This window comes from Phyllostomus hastatus, unplaced genomic scaffold (genome assembly GCF_019186645.2).
Source record: "Phyllostomus hastatus isolate PE091 unplaced genomic scaffold, TTU_PhHast_1.1 phas_scaffold_55, whole genome shotgun sequence".
Lineage (NCBI taxonomy): Eukaryota > Metazoa > Chordata > Mammalia > Chiroptera > Phyllostomidae > Phyllostomus > Phyllostomus hastatus.
The window spans coordinates 11,332,370-11,353,086 of NW_025334035.1; the positions used below are offsets into that span (position 1 = coordinate 11,332,370).

General features: G+C 37.9%; 1 protein-coding gene across 4 annotated transcripts in view; it reads right to left on the bottom strand.

Moving 5' to 3' along the window:
• Nucleotides 1-20,717, bottom strand: part of AKAP10 (A-kinase anchoring protein 10) — a 76,557-nt gene that overhangs the window by 13,194 nt on the left and 42,646 nt on the right. For all 4 annotated transcript variants that reach the window (XM_045824074.1, XM_045824075.1, XM_045824073.1 and 1 more), the window contains exons 9-12: nucleotides 18,567-18,711; nucleotides 16,466-16,636; nucleotides 11,027-11,136; nucleotides 5,695-5,777 (exon numbers count right to left, since the gene is read on the bottom strand). In XM_045824074.1, coding sequence (XP_045680030.1) covers nucleotides 5,695-5,777; nucleotides 11,027-11,136; nucleotides 16,466-16,636; nucleotides 18,567-18,711 — 509 coding nt within the window. The remainder of the gene's footprint in view (nucleotides 1-5,694; nucleotides 5,778-11,026; nucleotides 11,137-16,465; nucleotides 16,637-18,566; nucleotides 18,712-20,717) is intronic.

The following is a 20,717-nucleotide window of genomic DNA, read 5'->3' on the forward strand; positions in this document are numbered from 1 at the left end:
TCATTTGAGCCATGTTTCTTTGTCTCCTCATTTTGTCAGCCTCCCAAAGTTTATTTCTATGTATTAGGTAGAGCTACTACAACTCCCTGGCTTGGAAGAGTGGGTTAATGTAGTAAGTGTCACATACAGTCCAGTGGCACAGCTTCCCCTATCACCCAACCTGGGTACTTGAGGTGTGCCCACTTTGTGGGCTGTGTATTACCTTCCTCTTGTAGTTGAGCCTTGATTGCTATTGGCACTTCAATGGGAGAGATTTAATCAGGCTGATTAACTACAAAGACTAACTGGAGCACCGACCCCCAACCTCCAACCACGGTGGAGCATCATCTGTGCAGAAGCCTATTCCACAGAGCAAGACTTAATTCAGCAGGGCTCTGGTCCTACTGAGTCCACCTCTTGAGCATACCACTTGTGGAAATGGTTAAGTGATGGTACTCCAACACAGTCTGTAGCTGTCCACACTATACAAAGGCTGTGGCGCATCCTGGTAGGTCAGCTACCACCTGTGTTTTGTCTGGGGCCACCTGATATAAGCTACAAAGCAATCTATAGATGGCTACTACTTGTGCTGGGCTTGGAGGTGCCCAAGCAAGTCCAAGCTATGAACCAAGGCCAGTTGTTGATAGTGTTGAGCCTGGGGCCACTTAACAATAGACACAGGGCATGCGAGGCCAAATGCTGCTTGTTTGAGAGCATTTTAAGAAAATCAGAAGCATGAGCCAAGACAAGTTATTTTCATGGAAAAGCCATGGGAAATAGCTGGGGTGGGCCCAAAAGTTGGGCAGGACAGAGCCTCAGGGAATCACCAGGGTAGGGCTCAGAAAAGGAACAGTGGCCTCTGCCAGTACTTCTGTCTGGGAGAAAGCTGCTCCCTCCGCTCTCACTCTGATGCCAAACACTTCAGTTCCTCTCCATATAACTCCAGTGCCTTTTAATCTGCTGCTCCTGTGCTGGAGCTCAAAGAAAGTGAGTCTGAGTAGGTCTGTGCACGGGCCCTTTAAAAGGAACTGCCAGGGACTCTAGCAGTTTGTCTTCTGTAGCCTCATTCACCACTGGTTTTTTCCAGAAGTTATGGCAACTTCTCTTCCTGGCACTAGAACCCTGGGCTGGAGGGCCTGATGTGGAAATGAAGTCTCTTGGTCCTGTTAATCCCTTCTGATTTTTATCTGGCACACATGGGTGTGGGGCCAGCCTGCTTTACATTTCTGCCACTCCTACCAGTCTTGATGTGGTTTCTTCTTTAATTCCATAGTTGTAGAACTTCCATTCAGCTCTATATCTGGTGGTTCTGAATAATGGTCGATCTGTAGTTTACTTGTAATTTTGGTGTGGTTGTGGGAGGTGAGCTGTGTTTCCACATGTTCCCATCTTGAATGGAAGTCCTCCCCTTTTCTTTTAGTATGCACATCTTTGACTCTTCTCTGTGTATTCTCTCTCCCTTTAACATGAGGCTTCTCCAGGATCCCATTCCCATCCTTCTTTTCTCCCTCAACACATTTTCTTTGAGATGTCTTACCCCCTCCTGTGGCTTTAACTTCCTTTAAAATCCAAGTCACTCAAAAACTTGTCCTTGGGTGTCAAACCCATATTTGCAAATTGTCCTAAAGGCATCCTAAACTTTACATATTCCAAATGGAGCTTATCCTCTATCTCAGAAATTAATTTAATCCTCTTGAAAATTAACATGATTTTTCATCCAGAGAACCCATTTTTAAATTCTCTATTTACCTTCGTTATTTACTCTCCATATGAAATCTGCCACCAAGTTCTACCTTGGATGCAGTCTCTAAATTCCCCCTTGGAAGTTTTATTAATCTGACATTCTTTCTAATTCCTTCTACCACTACCTACCTCAAACCCTCTTTTCCCGCCCTATGTACAGCACTAGCTAATTCTGCTATTCCACTGATTTCTCTAATACCAGTCTCTCCTCAATTGCAATTCGTTCCTACACTACTGTTAGAAAAATGCATCTGGTCGGTATTCTGCTTAGAAATCCCTGATACCTCTATGACAGGAACGGAGGTTTCTTAATATGAGACGCAAGTACTTAGACAATGTACGTACAGCTTCGTCTCCTACCACTGCATCCAGACACTAGAGGACAGTCACTACAGGGATCTCATGCTCACAACACCCTTTACAATTCCCTCTTGTTACACTTTCTCCTAGATGATTTGAACGTAACTTTTAAAGTTACCTTGCTTGCCCTGCAACCAAAGTTCTCACACACTCAGATGCCTCTGAGACACACCCTTCTCAAAACTCAATCTTTTTCTCTGTGCTCTATCAGGGTTTCAAAACCCAAACTGAAACTGTAGACTGGCAACTGATGGATACTCTCTGCAGAAGCCCTCAGCAAGGAAGGAGAGGAAGGGAGAAGTGAGGCTGGACTGCCAAGTACTGTCAAAAACCAAAGCCCTTGGGTTGCTATTAATCTGCCATGTGATCCCTAACAAATTACAGTTTCCCTCATCCTCAACTTCTTCATTTATAGGATAAGGAGGTGATATCCACAGATGTACCATCGAAGACTTGCATGAACTTGAAAATGCTAAGAAAATCTCCACTATTTTGGGTCTGAGAAGGGGGAAATGAGTCTCTGTGAGTATCCCCAAGTTAATCATCTTTAGTGTCTATGACAGTTAAAAAAATTATTTTTTGCTTAAAATAAATATGATGCATAATCTTGCCACCCAGGTAATCTCTATTGAAAGTCTTCTAGGTTAATCCAATCAACAAATATGTAATGAGTGCCTGCCATGTGCCAGGCATAATTTTTGAATCAGGGAACACAATGTCTAATAAGAGACAAAACCCCTGCATTTTATAGGATAACTACAGGTTTACCAAGTCAGTGTCATAACAAAGGGAGTAAACTGGATTAAAACAAACTGAGACTACATCCTCTTATTTGTATCCTTGGCATTTAGTACAGTGTTCGGCACACAGGAATCACTTAAATTACTTCTGAGTAAATGAAGTGAATCTGTAGGCCCCTACATTACGTCATTTACCTGCCAAAAAAGTACATGATTTAAAGAGACATCTGGACAACTAGAGGAAGTACAGGATATACAGATTTATTTAGTCAAAAGTCATTCCTTTAGCCCTGGCTGGTGTGGCTCAGTGGATTGAGTGCTGAATTACGTTGCTAGTTTGATTTCTAGTCAGGGCACATGACTGGGTTGCAGGCCAGGTCCCTGGTGGGGGGCACTCGAGAGGCAATCACACACTGATGTTTCTCTCTTTCTCCTTCCCTTCCCCTTTCTCTAAAAATAAATAAAATCTTAAAAAAAAAGTCATTCTTTTACACAGGCATGTCTCAAATTAATAATGCAGGTAATTTGATAGATGGGCTTGTGGGAGAGATATAATCCTGTTGGCTCTACCTTCAAATATAACCCCAATACAACCACTCTCCCATACCTAATCCACAGCCACCCCTGTCATCCCTTACGTAGACAGACCATGACAAGAATGCTGTTTTCCTGATTCTTAGCCTAAACCCCTAGACTCTATTTCCCAAACATCTGTTACAGCCACTGCTTCAAAACATGAATTACATCCTGTTACTTCCCTGGTCCAACTTGCAATGTGTCCCCTACACTTCTGAGTCCCAGCCTTACTCATCTTCAGCCACAGCACCTTTCTTCACTCCTCTTTAGCAACATTGGTTGCGCTCTTCCTTGATCATGCTGAGCTCTGAAGCCTCAGGGACTCTATTCTTGTTCCTTCTGCCAAGACTTACTGCCCTGTTTTGCTGGGGATGCTACTCAAAATGCTACTTCCTCAGTGAGACCTTTCCTGACAACCACTGCTAAAAAAGCACTCCCCACTACTCTCCCAGTCACTTACCCTGCTTGCATGTTTACATTAACTATATAAATGCATGCACATACACGGCATTTGTTTATTCACTGTCTTTTCCACTGTAATGTAAGCTCCTTGAGAGCAAGAATTTTATTTTCTTCCCAATACCTAGGATGGTAGATGCATATAGTAGGCACTCACATTTTAGAATGAATGAATAAATAAAATGAAGAGACTTAAATAGAATGAGCAGAGACATTGGTTTGGGAAAACGTTCTTATATGTCTTTACTTATAATATAGTTCAATTCACACAAAACAAAAACAAACTGCAAACACCCAGACCAATACAGACTCTGGAACAGTAACATTCTTAATGAGCTGTCAAAGGAATAAGATCCGCTTTAATAAAAAAACAAAACAGCTCTGAGATTCTACTAATACAGCTCTGAGATTCTACTAACAGCTCTGAGATTCTACCTGACATGGTCAGGTTCATCCCCACTGACCATGTAGACTGCTTCCTGGCCAAGCCCCCAAAGAGGCTGTCTAGTACTTCTTTTGCTCCAAGGCTACCAGTGACCTCCTCCTTTTAACCAATGAAAGACACTACACAAAACTGTGTCTTAATGGCAGGATCTATATTTTCTATCCTGCCCTGAGCATGTGAGTACACAGAGGCACTCAAAAATTATTTACTGCATTAACTGTGTAAACTTCTCTCAGTCTTTACATTTTCCCCAGCTGTGTGGCCCAGACTTCTTTCTCTGACAAAACAGTAAATAAAATCAATTACTTGGATAAACTAGTGAGGTCGAGTAGGTAACAGACCCTTTTTTTGGTCTAAATTATTTTTTATTTTTTAAAAAGATTTTATTTATTTACTTTTAGAGAGGGAAAGGAGGGAGAAAGAGAGAGAGAAACATCAATGTGCGGTTGCTGGGGGTCATGGCCTACAACCCAGGCATGTACCCTGACTGGGAATCGAAACTGTGACACTTTGGTTCGCAGCCCATGCTCAATCCACTGAGCTACACCAGTCGGGGCTTGGTCTAAATTATTTTAACAATTCCATTTTTTATATATTTTGTCAAGGTATATATAATCCAAAGGAGACTGCTGATCAACCAAAGTGGTAGGATTCATTAGCCCAACAACAGTTGCATTAAAAAATAAGATAAACATGACAGGAATGCAGCACTATTAAGTTCAATAGGAAAATTATAAACACCCATCAAGAGGGAGTATTTCCTTCTTATAAAAGGTAGTAAATTTTACTCAAGACAATACTGTCAGTCCCATTACACTGAAAAATTTCTAGGTATCATCTAAATAAATCCACATTGATTTCCAAAGTATTCCTGTGTAAACCAATTGTTCATAAGCTGAAATTAGTTACAAAAACATGCACTGTGTCACAAAAAGGATTTTTGTGTTTGATTCCTGGAATTGACCAAGTACTCTTCTGTCAATTAAACAAAGCATTTGAATTTCACCTATTAATGATTTCCATATACATTTCATAACAACTTTCAGCAATTCAGAGGAAATTTAATAAGATAAAGGGTCTCAAGATAAACCTCAAGTCCAACCTGGACTGGGTATTTTCATCATTAAATAAAAAGGTGATGAGTATTTTTTTACACAGATGTGTCTTCTGCATGGTAAAGCAAGTTAAATAACTTTTGATTCAGAGAGAAAAGACTCTATAGAGAGAGATGTGATTACATGAAGCCTTTATACTCACTTGTGACTACAAATACAGGTGAAATATAGCAATTAATTTATAAAATAAACAGTTTAAATCTGAAATGATCCTTCACTTATAATCAATGACTAATGTGAGTAAAGGCTTAATATGAAGTATAAAAACAGCACAAACCTTTTGATTTCTTTACATCAGGTTCAGGCTCAGATTCCCGGATGAATTGTCCCACATCACTGACTCTTCCGAATGTCATCTTCCTATGTAAGTATGAAAAGAATATAATTTCTAATAATCAATTTTAAATTCAAAAGAAAAATACAAATTTAAAGCATCTCATCTAAATCTAAAAAGCAAGAAATACAATTTATAGCTCTCTCATATCATTCAAAGTGAGGCTTACTTTAAATAGTACTCCCCACAAACAGCAAAATAATCTTTAATTTAATGCAATTCCATTCAAATTCCCCAAAAGGTTTATGAAACATGGCAAGTTCACAGGTAATTCACATTTCTAAGATTCAAACAGAAAACAAAAAGCGCAAAAATAGCCAGATAATTTCGTAAAAGAAGAGAAAAAATGGTAGGACAAAATGTATTATGAAAGTAGAGTAACATATAATTATGCTAAAAAGCTAAAGTAATATAAAGCAAAGTTAAAAGGTAAAAAACAGTGAAAGGTCTTATTTTTAACAGATTATTACTAACCAATAATTAATATCCAAAAACATACAGAATTCCAACAAGTCATTCAGAAATCACCCAACAAAGAAATGTGAAAAAGAGATGAAGAATCAATTCAAAGAAAGTCCTGAACAACCAACAAAGATGCCAAACGAAGCTCCATCTCATGAGCAATAATACAGGATTGCTTTAAAAAAAAATTAAAAGTTTGATATTAATTCAACAATGATGTGGGGAAAACTGGTATCTTTACTAATGACTGGTAAGAATGTAAAATGTACAGATACTTTTAAAGGTAAATTAGTAAGATCTATTAAAATTTTAAATCTGCTTCTTGAAACAAAGGAGGATATAAAAGGAGGTGCTTTGCTATGCTTTGTCTAACAGTGAAAAATTGAAAACTTAAATACTCAATATCAAAATGACCAAGTAGTGACACAACGTGGTCATTTTGCCATATGGAATATTTTGCCATAGTTATAGCTATAATTAATATTATATGTGGAATACTATCAGATAGTTGAAATGAGGTAAATCTATATAGACTAACAGAAAAATGCACAAAACTCACTATGAATGAAAGCACACAAAGCACAATACATTGTGATATCAATTACACAAAAATAAACAAAAATATACTCTATATTGTAACAATGATTATCCTAATCAGGAAGGGGAGAAAATATGCACTGGTGTGTGATCAAAGGGACGTTAGTGTTATCTACACATTTAAATTTTTTTTTTAATGTTTGAAGTGTACATCTACATTTATTTTTAAAGAATACAGTAAACACCCATGTACTTATTACTCAGGCCACAAAACAACGCATTATCCTTCTCCAAGTCTTACTATGTGCCTTTCCCTTATTGCTTCTTTCTTCTCCCAGCTAAAGGTAATGTTATCCTAAATTTTATACTAATTATTTCTTGGCATTTTATAGATTTCTTTATAATTTTTTAAAAAAATTTTTAAAGATTTTATTTATTTATTTTTAGAGAGGGAAGGGAGGGAGAAAGAGAGAGAGAGAGAAACATCAATGTGTGGTTTCTGAGGGCCATGACCCGCAACCCAGACATGTGCCCTGACTGGGAATCCAACCTGCGACACTTTGGTTCGCAGCCCACACTCAAGCCACTGAGCTACACCAGCCAGGGCTAATTTTTCTTTTTATATATCTCCAAATATGTTTATTATGTTTGTCCATTTTTTAACTTAACATAGATGGAACTGTGTTTTAAATGTTCATGTGAACTTGATTCTTTTTTAAATATATGTTTTATTGATTATGCTATTACAGTTGTCCCATTTCCCCCCTTCATTCCCCTCCACCCTGCACACCCTCTCCCACCCACATTCCCTTTAGTTCATGTCCATGTGCCCTAAGAAGTTCTTTAGCTTCTATATTTCCCATACTATTCTTGCCCTCCCCCTGTCTATTTTCTACCTACCATCTATGCTACTTATTCTCCATAACTTCCCCCCCCTCCTCCTCCCACTCCCCTGTTGCTAACCTTCCATGTGATCTCCATTTCTGTGGTTCTGTTCCTGTTCTAGTTGTTTGCTTAGTTTGTTTTTGTTTTTGTTTTAGGTGTGGTTGTTAATAATTGTGAGTTTGCTGTTGTTTTACTATCCAGGTTTTTTTTATCTTCTTTTTCTTAGATAAGTTCCTTTAACATTTCATAAATAAGGGCTTGGTGATGATGAAGTCCTTTAACTTGACCTTATCTGAGAAGTACTTTATCTGCCCTTACATTCTAAATGAAAAGTTTTTCTGGATAGAGCAATCTTGGATGTAGGTCCTTGCCTTTCATGACTTGGAATACTTCTTTCCAGCCCCTTCTTGCCTGTAAGATCTCTTTTGAGAAATCAGCTGACAGTCTGATGGGAACTCCTTTGTAGGTTACTGTCTACTTGTCTCTTGCTGCTTCTAGGATTCTCTCCTTCATTTTTACCTTGGCTAATGTAATTATGATGTGCCTTGGTGTGTTCTCCTTGGGTCCAACTTCTTTGGGACTCTCTGAGCTTCCTGGACTTCCTGGAAGTCTATTTCCCTTGCCAGAATGGGGACGTTCTCCTTTATTATTTGTTCAAATAAGTTTTCCACTGGTTGCTCTTCCTCTTCTCCTTCTGGTACCCCTATAATTTGGATGTTGAAATGTTTCAAGATGTCCTGGAGGTTCCTAAGCCTCTCCTCATTTTTTTGAATTCTTATTTCTTCATTCTTTTCTGATTGGATGTTTCTTTCTTCCTTCTGGTCCACTCCATTGATGTGAGACCCAGCTTTCATTCCATCACTATTGCTTCCCTGTGCATTTTTCTTCATTTCACTTAGCATAGCCTTCATTTGTTCATCTACTTTGTGACCAAAACCAACCAATTCTGTGAGCATCCTGATCACCAGTGCTTTGAACTGTGCATCTGATAGGTTGGCTGTCTCTCGGTTGCTTAAAAAGACTGGTTGTGGGGCTTTCAATTCTGTTTGAGCCATCTCCCCCCGCCCCCACCCCCGCCCCCTTTGGTCTGACTGCACTTGCTATGTAGTGAGAGGTGGAGCCTTAGGTGTTCACCAGGGCGGGGCAACCCAGTTGCTGGGTTATGAAGTTGTATGTGGGGGTGGGGCCCAAGACAGAACAGGGCACGTGCTCCACTCTCCGTGGGACCTCAGTCCCTTCCACTGCTTCCCCCGAGCAAACTGGGCCCCTCTGGTGCCAATTCCCATGTGGGTGGGCTCGTGCACACTGTGGGACCCTCCAAGGACCTCTCCTGTGAGTTTGGGAGTCCCTCCCTGTGCCTCAATCCCCACAGGTGTCCTCAATCAGTGCCCCAAGGCTCTATTTCCCAGCACTGTGATCCTGGGTTAGGCACAGTGCCTTGCTTCACAATCACCGCCTTGCTGGGTATAAGCCAGTTGCCATCCCTTGGCTGGGGTCTGCCAGCTGCCACTTGCGCACTCAGAGTCTACCCACTGTGGTCTTGCGCGCCCTGGATGCCTCACGAACCTGGTCTCAATGCTCTCTGCTCTCAGCACCGAGACCCATGCCCAGCTGCTGGACTCCGCCCCTCCTACAGGTCTGGATGAATGAGTCTATTTTAACTCCTTGGTTGTCCGACTTCCATACAGTTCAGTTTTCTGTCAGTCCTGGTTGTTATTCTGTTTCTAAATTATTGTTGTCCCTATCTTGGTTGTGCGAGTAGGCACAGTGTGTCTACCTATGCCTTCATCTTGGCCAGAAGTTCTTCTACACGTTTAAATTTTTATAGGAAGAGATTAATATAGTTGTAATTAAAAGTCAGTTAGAAAAAGAAAAACAAACTTTGTGATGCCTATATATTATTTCCTTTCAGGCAAAGTGGATCTGATTTTATAGATAGCCTTCCTGGTAAGTCATTTCATATATGGGTCCACTACACCAACAGATAAAAATTTGTTTCCCTTGAGAAAAATTTTAGGAAGATATTAAAATCATAAAAGTAAACACTGGAAACTACCTTTAAAGATGGGGAAAAAATCCCTTTGGCTGGTGTGGCTCAGTGGATTAAGCAGCAGCCTGAGAACCAAAGAGCTGCCAATTCGATTCCCAGTCAGGGCACATGCCCAGGTTATAGGCCAGGTACACAGTAGGGGGTGCATGAAAGACAACCACACATTTCTCCCTCTTCCTCCTTCCTTTCCCCTCTGTCTAAAAATAAGTAAGTAAAATCTTTTAAAAAATGGGGAAAGTCACCTCTATTTATGACCAAATTTATAAATTTTTTAAAAAATTATATTTTACACACAAAAAACTCTACAGAACATGTTGCAATTAATACTTAAGGTTTTAAATAAATGAACTGGCCATTCTTTAAGAATAAATATCATCTTTGGAAATTAATTCATTTAGGCTTATAGTCCGCCATTTCCTAAAAGAAGAAAGCAATGCTGACACAGCTCAAGTGTGCTTTCCAAAGACAATGTGGTCAAATAACCTTTCACTTACTTGAAAACACCTTTTAGACTCCTTGGTCTTCCAACTATCACTGTTACTTTCTGATAAAAGCAATTAAACGTGTTGAAATCCCTTTTTTATGGTACTGCTGGGACTGGGATTGGGGCTGAGTAATCAAGCCATTACAGAGGTTTATTTAGGCAGGAGGAAGTGATTTTATGATTCGATCTTTCATGAAGTTTAGTAAGTGGCATATCCTATAAATCACTGTGTTTTTGTTACAGGACAATATAAACAACCAAGTGCATTCTCAAATACAAAAGAATAATTTTATTCCTTTTTACAAGTTAGTTATACAGTAAAATGATATTGGCATCTTTGTACCATAATAAATGATATTAGCATCTTTGTACTTTAATTTATTTTTGCTTTTAAGACAGGGACTTTGAAATAATGAACATGTAGATCAAATGAAATATGGACAAAATAGCCCCAAATGTACCAGATCAACAAGACATTGCATCCATCCCATTCGTGGTGATGGAATAATGATGGTAATAACACTTGTGGAATGCTTACTAGATAGTAGGCATACTTTAAATGCTTTTATGTGTTATCTCCTTTAATCCCCTCTACAACCCAATGAAGTAATATTATGCTTATCTTACAGATGGAAAAACTGAGACATAAAGAGGTGAAGTACTTGCCAGTAAGTTGGCTGAGCCAAGACTAAAACCCAGCTGTCATTCCTGAGCCTTCACTCTTAAACATGTCCTACTGTACACTATTTGTGAAAGTGCTGGGCATGTAACAGTAGATTAAAATAGATTAAGTTAAAATATAAAAAGATGCAAAATTCCCTATACTTGAAAAAATTCCAGACACGTGCCAAACTTACCCTGCATATGTCCGTTGATACAAAGATTCTGGATCCAGACTTGCAGCATCCACAATTATTGCTTCATCAAAATTTTTCAGAATTTTAACACTAGCTTTTTTCACATTGGTCTACAAAAGAAATTGTAAAATTAGTGGTATATTATTTAGGTAACAAATGACTCCTGATTTTGGCGTATGACAGATTTTTACAAAATCTGCAGTGTTTCAAATACATTTAATTTTTCATTCAACCCCATTATTACTGAGATGCTTAACAACAATGATTCTGAAATGTATCAATATATAACTACAGGAAAAAAGCAAGATGAATTCACATGCCAAATCTGTTTTTCTTAACAACCGAAGTTCCCACAAATGAGGTGTCTTCACAGCATTAGGGTTTTACACACTAGGAAGTGTGTAAAACTGCCATCCGTACAGATACATATGCCTAATGAATGTAAAGCCCAACTTTCACAAGATAAGCATGAATGCCAGATGACAAAACAAGCCGAAGGGAACTTTCTAAGATGACCAGCGACATGAGTGTATTAAGGTCCCCTCCACCCTTCTACTTCCCCACTCCTCACCTGCACATAAAAAGTAAGTCAACATTGATGCTTTTATGAAATACAGAGCCATGGGTAGCCATGGGTTGACCCAGAAATTCCACTTCTAGAAATTTAATTACAGACTTACAGTTCTGTAAAATGACTTACATACAAGATTATTCACTGCAGCATTATTTAAAATAACGAAAGACAGGAACACACTTAATACTCATTACTAAAGTACAGGTTAAATTAATAAAATAAATAATTGTGCAGATACTTATAGAACATTCTTTGAGGGTGAAGGTGAGGGAGGGTTCTCTTAATGCAGCAAGAAGGGCATATGGTTAAAAAGAAAGAGGTGCCAGAGTAAAGAAGTGGCAGCACTTCTGTGAGGCCACTGCTATTTGGATTCCAAAACCAGACAGCACAACAAAACCACAGACCAAACTGTCTTCATTATAGATGCAAAATCCTCAATAAAGTACTGGCAAGCCAAATCTAGACACTTACAAAAATAATTATATACCACAACCAAATGGGATTTATCCCAGGAATGCAAGGCTGGCTTAATATCTGGTAATCAATTAATGTAGTGCATATACTATATCAAGGGCAAAAGCCAAAAGTTTGTGTAAATAATCATTTCAAGTGATAAAGAAAGAGTATTTGACAAAACCCAACACATTTTCTTGATAAAAAACATTCAACAAATTAGGAATACTAGGGAAGTTCCTCCACTTCATAAAGAGTGTTTATAAAATACTCACACTTAATAATTCCTAAATGATGAAAAACTGAAAGATTTCCCCCTGAGATGAGGAACAAGACAAAGATGCCCACTTTTAGCACTTCTATTCAACAATGTACTAGAAGTACTAGACAGAACAATTAGGCAAGAAAAGGAAGTAAGAGGCATCCAAAGCGGACAGGAAGAAAAGAAAACTATCTATTCACAAATAACATGATCTTATACACAGAAAATCTAAATAATCCACAAGAAAACTATTAAAGCTAACATGGATTTAGTAATGTTGAAGGCAGATCACACACAAAAAGTGGTTACATTTTTATGCATTATCAATGATGAATCAAAAAATGAGATTAATTATATATAAAATCAATGTTTTACAATGTTTTTAAAAGATTTTTTTTACCGTATTTATTTTTAGAGAGAAGGGAACAGAGGGAAAAAGAAAGGGAGAGAAACATTTATTTGAAAGAGAAACATCAATTAGTTGCCTATGGACAGAACCCACAAACCAAGCATGTGCCCTGACTAGGAATCAAATTAGTGAACTTTCACTTTGTGGGATGACGCCCAACTAACTGAGCTACACCAGTCAGGGCAGTTTTATACAGTATGTTTTTAGAGTAGAAGGATGTATAAGGTTTACTTTCCCAGACTGCAAAAGCAAACAAACAAAAACCCCAACAGACACACAAATCAAAAACACTTTTGGAAAGGAAGAATCTGATGTAATTCAAGATAAAACAAGTGACAGCTTGAGGAAAAGTTTTAAGAAAAATATTTACAAGTTCAGGGAAAACAACATAAGCACAAAAGCTGAACTGAACTGCATAACTTCAACTGCCTAGTCCTTATTAACTCCTAGAAGAAAATTTTCATTAAGAACCCTTTCAGCAATAAGCAACTGATAAATAAATATAATCACAACTTGATGTTACACAGGGACTTGATATTAAAAAAAACTTTACAGAATATTTAAACTGAAAAGGTGGGCAGATTGTGATATATCCTAGAAATAAACAGTTTGTCAATTAAAAAAATAAAATTAAGAAAACAATTCTGTTGGGTGAAAAAGGTGTAGGGGATTAAGGAGTACAAATTGGTAGTCATAAAATAGTCCCAGGGATGTAAACTACAGCACAGGGAATATAGTTAATAATATTGCACTAACTATGTATGGGGCCAGGTGGGTTAGGTGAAATATTGGGGAAGAACACTTTGTAATGCATATGATTGTCTAAACATTATGCTGTACACTTGAAAATAATATAAAATAATATTGAACATAAAGTATAATTTGCGTTTTTTAAAAAAGGTATACAACTTATACACTGAAAATTACAAAATGTTGCTGAAAGAAATTAAAGAGCCTAAATAAACAGAACGTCATCTCATGTTCATGGACTAGACAGCTTAATATTGTTAAGATGACAACATCTCCAAAGCGATCTACAGAGTCAAGGTAATCCTGATCAAAATGGAAAAGCTGATCCTAAAAGTCATAGGAATCATAAGGGACCCAAAACAGCCAAAACAATTTTGCAAATGATAAAAGCAAAGTTGGAGGACAAATACTTCTCAAAACAATGTAGTACTGACATAAGGATAGAAGCACAGATTGACAGAACAGAACTGACAGTCCAGAAATACACCCATATATCTATAGTAAAATGATTTTTGACAAGGATGCCAAGACATTCAATGGTGAAAGAAGAGGTTTTTTTAGTTAATGGTGTTGGGACAACTAGACACCCACATGTGAAAGAATCAAGTTGGACTCTACCTCACATAACATGCAAAACTAACTCAAAATGGATCAAAAGCCTAACACTCTTAGAAGAAAACAGGTGGCCATGGGGAGTGACTGCCTAATTGGCACAAGGTTTCCATTTAGGGCAATGAAAAAGTCTGGAAGCAGACGGCAGTGCTGACTGCACAAAATTGGGAATATACAAAATGTCGCTCACTTGTGCACTTTATCATGTTAAGTGAATTTTACCTCAATAAAAAATTATTTGACATTCTTACACACTTATAATAAACCTGAGTGTGAAATTAAGAAAACAATTCTATTTATAATAGCATCAAAAAGAATAAAATATTTAGAAATAAATTTTTAAAAATACAAAATTTATATTTAAAAACTACAAAATATTATTGAAAGAAATTAAAAAAGACTAGAATAAATGAAAAGACATGCCATGTTTATGGACCAGGAGATTTAATACTGTTAAGATGGCAATACCCCCAAATTGATCTTTGGAATCAATGCACTCTTAATCAGAATCCTGACTGGCTCTTCATAGAAATTGACAAGCTGATCATAAAACTCAAATGGAAACTCATGGGACTCTGAATAGTCAAAACACCCTTAAAAGAGAAGAACTAAGTTCAGAAACTTCCACTTCCTGATTTCAAAAGTTATTACAAAGCAACAGTAATCAAGACAGAGTTACCATTTGACTCAGCAATTCTATTCTTATCTATTGTATAACACACAAGAGAAGTGAAAACATACCAGCACGAATTTGTAATAGCCAAAGACAGAAACAACCCAAATGCCCACCAACTGGTGGATAAACAAAATGTGGTGTGTCTGCGCAATGGAATGTTATTTAGCCACAATAAGTAATAAAACTTCTGTTACATGCTAAACAGAGATGAACCCTAAAAACATTATGCTAAGAAAAAATGTTAAGTAAAAGAAGCTAGTCACAAAAGACCTCTTATGGTAAGGTTCCATTTATATGAAATATCCAGAGTAAGCACCTCAACAAAGACAGAAGTAAGTAGATTGGCATAGCCTAGAGGAATGGAGGACTGGGAGGGCAACAGCTAAAGGACAGGGTTCCTTTGGATTGTGGTGACGGGTAAGCAATTCTGTGAATATACTAAACACCATCAAATTACACAATGTAAATGGGTGAACTGTACGGTAGGTGAATTGTATCTCAATAAATCTGTACAAGAAAAAGAAAAAATGCATACAGTGTGCTTTCAGTTATAAAATGACAAAAACAAATAAAACACTGATTTATGCCATCAGAAGTCAGATAGCAGCCATCCTGGTGGGGGGGAGGCTAGTGACTGGAAGGGAGTACAAGAGAGTTTCTGACGTACTCTCTTATAAAGCTGTTTCTTCGTCTAGATCCTGGAGTTTCTGACGTACTCTCTTATAAAGCTGTTTCTTGGTCTAGATCCTGGCTAAGGGTTAGTTCTGTTTATGGAAAGTCTTCAAGCTGTTTTAGTTATGATATGTACATTATACTTCAACCAAAATGGAAAAATATTTTTTACAATTAGTATCTTTAAAATACCTAGAAAAGCCCAAAACATTCTAGCCTATATAAAAGAAACAAAATGGCAACCACATCCAGCAGGTTACCTATGTAACCTCCAGAGAGGGAAAATGTACCAAGAGCCTTACTGACAGCAATAAAATAGTACTGTCTTATAAATTAAGAAAATTTGTCCAAGGCCTAGTGTCCAAAATCCAAAGTGTTATTTATTTGTCAATAGATGATGAAACAATCATGTTATATTATTAAACTTATGGTGAAGAACACCAGATAGGGAAGAGTGTTCTGGTCCTAGCACTTACTGCAGGATTTTAATAAAATCGGTTCACTTAGTACCTCCTTAGATCTCTTCTCTTGAGGATAATCCACTTCATGGGATTTTGGAGAGAATCAATAAAGTTTGATATATGAAAGCACTCAAAAAAACAGTAAATGTATAATCACTATAGTTCAAAATAAAATCAAAAGCTCTTCAGTGAACTACAATATTAAGAAATCTAGCAGTTCGCTCAACCATTCTATAAAAAAGCACCCCAAATTTAGTTACTAAAATTTTCCAAGTATACAAAACACTCTTCAGAGACTACATTGATTACTTGTTCACCTTACTCATGCATTCATTGGTTGACTCCTGCTTGTGCGTCCTGACCTATAGCCCAGATATATCGGGATGACGCTCTGACCAACTGAGGTGCACAGCCAGGGCCCAAACACTTTGATCGGAATATACAGTAGAGGCTAATTTTATTCCTCCTTTGTTTCTTCAACAACTTAAAACTTACAAAGGGGATCTGTTACTGGATTTGAAGGAAAGGATTGGTACACCTTTCTAAAGGCAGAGGCAAATCGACAAGTACCTGAGATGCCAAGCTGTCAGCACCGCCTTGGGGAGGGTCGTCAGGAGGGCCAGAGCCGGCAGCAGTCAGCGAGGCATTCCCTCCCAGAAACACATCCCCTCGAACTGAGTGAATCAGATCATTCAAGTATTTATAATAAAGGTTGCTGGACAAAAAACCAGGCAAAAACACCTAAATGGGAGGACCAACATTATTTTAAAAATGAAACCAACTACAACCAAAATCTTATTTTAAAACAAAACTTTACCTACATTTCTATTAGCTAGCACAAATGATTTTCCTTTTTACACTTCAAGTATTATCCCTTTATACACAGTTCACATTGTAACTAAAATTATACACAGGCAATTTATAGGTACCCCCCCAAAAAATACCATTTGTTGAAACTATTACATAGACTTGATATTTAGACTCTTAATGACCAGAAAATAGTCTAGGCAGTGGATATATATTGAAACAAGATTTTTCTTGTTTGTTATAAATATTAAAGTCTCTGTGCATGTATTGACTTACTTTTGAACTGATTTCTTTATTATAAGTTACTAGGAGTGTGATTACTGAGTTAAACAGTATGGACATTTTAGATTTGAAATATATGGCCAATTTACCCTTCAGAAGGATGCTGTGATTTTGTCCCACTACCAACACATCAAGGGATCTGTTTTGACACAGGCTTTCCAACATGGGGTTGTGTTTTTCAAATTACTGTTAAATTAATGCCTAATAATGCATGAATGTTTTTATTCGCATTCAAAAATTATGACTGATGCCCTGGCTGGTGTGGCTCAGTGGATTGAGCACCAGCCTGTGAACCAAAGGATCACGGGTTTGATTCCCAGTCAGGGCACATGCCTGGGTTGCACGCCAGGTCCCTGATGCGGGCTGTGCGAGAGGCAACCACACATTGATGTTTCTCTCTTTCTCTTTCTCCCTTCCTTCCCCTCTGTCTAAAAATAAATAAATAAAATATTTTTTAAAAATTATGAATGATACTGAATAAGTTCTCATGTTTATTACTGACATTTGCTCTTACCAATCTTTCCTTCACTGCACTCAGTGCAACTGTACATAGTTACGCCCATGTTTAATGTGTGCCTCGTCAGACAGAGCTCCAAGAGGGCAGAAGTCACATTTCTTTTGTGTATCACTGACACTAAGAGCTAGCACAGAAATACTCACAGAAATGGTGAAGGAATTCCCTTTGTCTTTCCTATTTATCTATTTGATTCTTAAAATTAGTGTAAGTTCTTTACATATACACATTTGGTAAAATATATAATTAGAATTCATTTTCTCTGTGTTTTCATTTTCTTTATTACCCAGGAAGTTTACATTCTTTATATGACACAGACCTGGAACTTGTCCTTTAAGATCAGAAAGATTTTAATTTTAAACATGAAAAAATTATCATCCCTGGGCAATAGCTAATACTCTATTCAGTTTACCACCAGCTTTTTAATGACTGATTTTTATATTTAACTCTTCCATATTACTGGAGTTCAGTGTTTATGTGGGTATTATCTAACAGTGCTTACTTAACTCTTTCCACTTAGATACACAAGACATATGTCAGCGATGTCATCTCATGGGCTTATCCTGGGCTCTGTGCAATTACTTGCAAAAGCCATTCTAGTTCATTAAAAGAATAAACCATCCACAAACTCTAAATACTTTATTATTAATAAGCTAGTAGTGATACCCTAATAAGTGGTCATGATACTACACAAAACTAGTGCTCCAACCCTGTTGAAAAATATGGGTGAAATTTCTGGATCATTCCTAAGCTCACCTTCCCCAATACAGCTATCTAGTTATTAAGTACTTTATGCATATACATTTTACCTCATTTTTATCCTCAAAATAACTTCAAGATAAGTATCCACATCACCCCATTTTACAGTTGAGGAAAATGGCATTAAAGAATTTCAGTAACTGCCTGAAGCTCACAAAGGTTAAGAGTCAGACTCAAAGACTGCTCTTAATCATTATACTGTGCTACTTAAAATTTCCACTGTTCTGTTGCTTTGTTTTTTCTCATTTTGTATTTTCTTGGTTCTAACAGTAAATCTTACAGTTTAACACTTTCAAAGTTCTTGGTTACCTTCTCCATGGTTGTCCAGGCCTGACGTAATGGAGTTGTAAAACAGTTAGGGAGCGGCCCACCTTCCCTGCAGATATTAGATTCAATTTCTAATCTCACAGCGTCATCGAATCCAAGAGGATGTGTGGCCTGCAGGGAGAAGTACCTATGGTAGAAAGACAGCCAAAGTGAAACAAACTCCGCAGCAAATCCACACAACATCTGGCATCTATGCTGGAAACCCTTCTCTGGGGGTATCTGATTCGGCCTGAAGACCTGGACTACAGAGCTGCGTGCTGACAGCCTGGCTGCAGCCTCTATTCCCATTATGCCAAAGACAGCCAAGCCTACTTGCTACCCCTGTCTGCCTTCCCGCACACTTAGCTCTCATTTAAGATTTTCTAGGGTCAAGCTACAACCATGCAAATAAATTGATCAATCACACATATTTAATGGGAATCTATTCTCTGTTTAGCACTTGGTAGAAAGCAATGGATTTGAACGAGGGTAAGACACAGTCATTTCCCCTGGAAACAGAACAGAAAAAAATTCCTGCACAGGATTTGATGAGAACACACTGTTACAACTATGAGGCACACAAAACATACATGTAAAAATTCAAAACAAAATCATACTGAGGGTGAAGTGGATGGATTTGATGTATTTGGATAGAATAATAGGACTTGCTGATGACTGGTATTAAAGGAAAAGGAGTAATCGATGATAACTTAAAGATTTTTAACTTAATAGGATACAATGCAATTAGTGTTTTGGTAAGCTGATTGTAAAGTGGATACTAAAAAGAAAAAAGTATTCAAGGATAAAAACATGTTTATGGTCTCTACCAAGCATTCTAGTGGCTTCTAACTCTGTGATACACATACAGGAAGGTGGACGAGGCGCGATCGTGATGATGCCGACAGGTGGGTAAGGGACCCTAATGGGTGAGGGACCCTAATAGTAAACTTCACTGAGAAATGGCTCCCCGCATGGACATGGGAGCACTGGGGAAACAGCGCCTGTGCCCTGTGTGGTGACTGAGTTCCAGCCAGGACCTTGCTAGTGCCAATCTTCTGTTAAGGCAGAAAGAAAACTCTTGTTTTTTCTTATCAGTGTTTTCTTAGCAAAAAGTGAATCTTCCATCTTGTAACAAATAAGTTCATAAATATTCCTTCATGATTTGAATTTCTGGGCACCCCAGACTAAATCTCTAAATGTCTAAATACCTTCTATTTCAATGACCATATAACAATGTTTCTTACATAATATTTTCCACAAATATACAATAAACACTAGACAAACATGAAGAATTGCATTCCAGTCCAAGTGCTGCCACTAACTTGCTCTGTAACTTTGAGAAAGTCACTACCTCTCTGAGCCTTAGTTTTCTCATCTGCAAAATAGGAAAATCAGACTAGATCCTCAATCTGGCTGTTCACCACAATCATCTGGGGTGTCTTCTAAAAATAAAGATTCCCAGCCACACCTCAAGCCTGCAGAATCACCATCTCTGAGAGAGGCCTGGAACCTACTCTGAATAGAGTTGCTCCTGACTCTCAGGTGGACAGCTAGCCCCGCCTGTAGAGCCACGCTCGGCAATCACTGATCTGGAGGCTCTCTGCTTTCTTCCAACCCTAACATCCAAGGGTTCTTCTCTTCCCTGAAGCTGTCCCCTTAGCACTTGTTTGTAGATACAAATAACATTACTTTTCTTCACAAAATAAGAGAAGTTAAGTGAAGTTGGCCTCAGCTTTACCACTTGCCTGATATTTTCAGTTCTGTTCACTATAAGATTGCACTGCACTCTCCTTTCCAGTGAAAACTAATCGTTCACCGAATACTTAAGCTGGCTTAGCAGATCTGCACCAGAAAACACAACATGCCATATATATTCATTGACAACCCTTTATAACCTGTTCCAATTAGTTACATCTTCCTCTAATACTACATACCCAAGTTTCAATTACCCAAACTTAAGTTTCTTGAAAGTACCACATTCCCTCAAGCTTCTATGACTTTGGTTGTCAGTGCTCTGCCTAGAATGTTCTTTTCTGCCTTCTCAGGCTAGCAGAATTCAATTCATTTTTCAGGACCCAGCTTAAATCTTTCTTCTGTGAAACCCTCCCCAAACTCCACACCACTGTTCTACCTGCCACATACAAGACTCCCCTT